Source organism: Protopterus annectens, chromosome 9.part0 (assembly GCF_019279795.1).
Source record: "Protopterus annectens isolate FY-2018-M chromosome 9.part0, PAN1.0, whole genome shotgun sequence".
NCBI classification, from domain to species: Eukaryota; Metazoa; Chordata; order Ceratodontiformes; family Protopteridae; genus Protopterus; species Protopterus annectens.
This window is the reverse complement of record NC_056743.1, coordinates 1780015793-1780018355: the sequence shown is the minus strand read 5'-3', so window position 1 is coordinate 1780018355 and position 2563 is coordinate 1780015793. Positions and strand designations below refer to the sequence as shown.

The 2563-nt window shown below is 37.8% G+C and overlaps 1 protein-coding gene across 1 annotated transcript; it reads right to left on the bottom strand.

Moving 5' to 3' along the window:
• Positions 1–1124: 1124 nt before the first annotated feature.
• Positions 1125–2078, bottom strand: LOC122810788 (olfactory receptor 2A12-like). Its single transcript, XM_044082348.1, has one exon. It carries the CDS (start codon positions 2076–2078, stop codon positions 1125–1127), a length of 954 nt encoding a protein of 317 aa, XP_043938283.1.
• Between the last annotated feature and the right edge of the window lie 485 nt (positions 2079–2563).

Sequence of the window (2563 nt, the reverse complement as noted above, 5' to 3'; positions counted from 1 at the left end):
GTGTGTCTGTGTGTGTGTGTGTGTGTGTGTGTGTGTGTGTGTGTGTGTGTGTGTGTGTGTGTGTATGTGGTGATTATTCAATATGGCTGGTGTAGTTTTAGTTTATGGGAAGGGTTTTTTTAAAGTTAAGATGCATGTTAGGGCTGGGCAGGGTTATGGTTAGCATGTAATGGGCTTAGTACATTTGAGTGAAAGGCTCAAATGTCAATATCTGTTAGGTAGACCACATTTGGTTCACAATAATACTTGGTCAAAATGTATGCTAGATTGACAATCTCCATGTAGGAGAATATGCCCTTTCCCTGGAGATTCTGAGATTTCAGAGTTAGTATATATAATAAGCATAGGGTGTGGGGACCTACGTCTCACATAGGGGGTGCAGGAAGCTTGATACCTTGTGTTTACCTGCTCCAAGGTTAATTCTTGCATCATGCACCAGTGGTGTCATATATATATATATATATATATATATATATATATATATATATATATATATATATACACACACACACACATACACACACACACACACACACCCACGCGCGTGCGCGCACACACACACACACACACACACACACACACACACACACACACACACACACACACACAGACACACACAGACACACACACACACATACACACACACACACACACACACACACACACACACATATATAGATAGATAGATAGATAGATAGATAGATAGATAGATAGATATAAAGAGAGAGAGAGAGAGAGAGAGAAAGCTCCTCAAAGTAGGGTGGTAGAGGGGTGCCAGATCAGGTAATTGCACCTGGCACTTGATGAGCAAGCTATGGCTCTGAGTATAAGACAGCTGATACCATTGAACTAGCTGGAGCTCTAGCTGTTAGTCTTTGCAGCCATATTTAAGACTAGTTTCTGTTTGAACTTGTGTCATGCTCATAAGTGTGACTGTGAGACGGTGTAGGTCACACTATAATCGGTTAGCACTGGATGAGCAGCAGCAGCTGCAGCATTTGTATCTCTTCTATTAAATCATTTTCCAAGACCTCCCCTGAAAAGGGATACTACTGACACACCTTAAAACCACAATGCTAGCCAGCAACTATCAAAGACACAATTGGAAACATGCTGTTTATTCTTCAGTTATGAAATACATTTTTTCTTATAGCTTTCAGTAAGCTAATTCTGATTTCCTTTGTTTTCAAACAATAAATTATAGGATTTATGAGTGGAGGAAAAGTATTCTGGAAGATTCCTAATATGACAGCAACATTGACTGAGTTGTCAGTGATAAATGAGGAAAGTAATACACCTCCTGCGCCAAATAAGAAAACTGCAATGATAATCAGGTGAGTCACACAGGTTGAGAAAGCTTTCTGGCTCCCTTCACTGGAAGCTACTTTGTTTACAGTTATCAAGATCTTCAAATAAGTGAGGAAAATGAAGCACATTGAAGAACAAATGACTATCATAGCAAGTGCTAAGGTAAATACAGAGTATATATTCACATCAGAACATGACAACTTTATTATTGAAATGTGCTCACAATAATAGCTAAATATGTCATTTGGTCCACAGAAGTTTAAAGTCATAACAGTCCAGATGTGAGCAAATCCAATCACTATTGCTGGTATCCAGCAAAATACACCCAGTTTTGCGGATTTCCTATTAGTCATTATTATCGGATAATGCAGAGGGTTGCAAATGGCCTGGTAACGGTCATAAGCCATGGCTGTGAAGATGAAACATTCAGTCATATTGAGGCATATATACAGCCCCATCTGAAAGACACATGATGTGAAATTAATGGTCTTGTCATTCCAGAGTAACTGATGCATGATCTGAGGAATTATTACCGAAGGCAGACACAAGTCTATCAGAGCTAAGTTACCAATAAACAGGTACATTGGTGAATGTAGAAGTTCATCTTGTATAATAACCATAAGGAACAGATTGTTTTCTGCAAGTACCGTGGAATATAACAGGAGAAGTAAAGTGAAGAGACTCATCCGGGAGGCCCAGTCCTCAAGTCCAGACAAACCAGTAATGGTGAAATATGATATATGGAAATCTGACTGATTCAGCTTTTCCATGGCAGCCAGCACTCACTCAGATAACTAAAATGAAGGAATGACATGATTTTCAGTACCAAACGTAACTAATGATTTAACAATTGTATTCTTTATGGCAATAATATTTTAGATGTAATTTTCTCTCCTTCATTTTAAGCATACTATATCCCTTGTTCTATTAACAAGTCCAGGCTTCCATTTCTAGATTAACTCTACCTCTCAATAGAAGTATGAAACTCAGGGTAGGTTAACATAATGAAAATTCTTTAAAAACTGCAACTCTGCTTTCTTGTAATATACTGATTAATACTTCATAAGAAAAATATTTTACTGCTATATTTACTGCAAATGATGCTTCATTTGAACAGAGTCGGATAAACATGAAGGGAATATAGGAGGAATAACCATAAATTACATAATGAAAAAGGCTACAGGAGGTCGGAAAATTCAAGACCATAGAAGGTCAATGTGTACCTAATGTTTCTCTGACTTGCAATAATTTCCCA

Coding starts and splice junctions, on each gene's coding strand:
- LOC122810788 (XM_044082348.1), bottom strand. CDS start 2,078: ATGGAAAAGCTGAATCAGTCAGATTTCCATATATCATATTTCACCATT.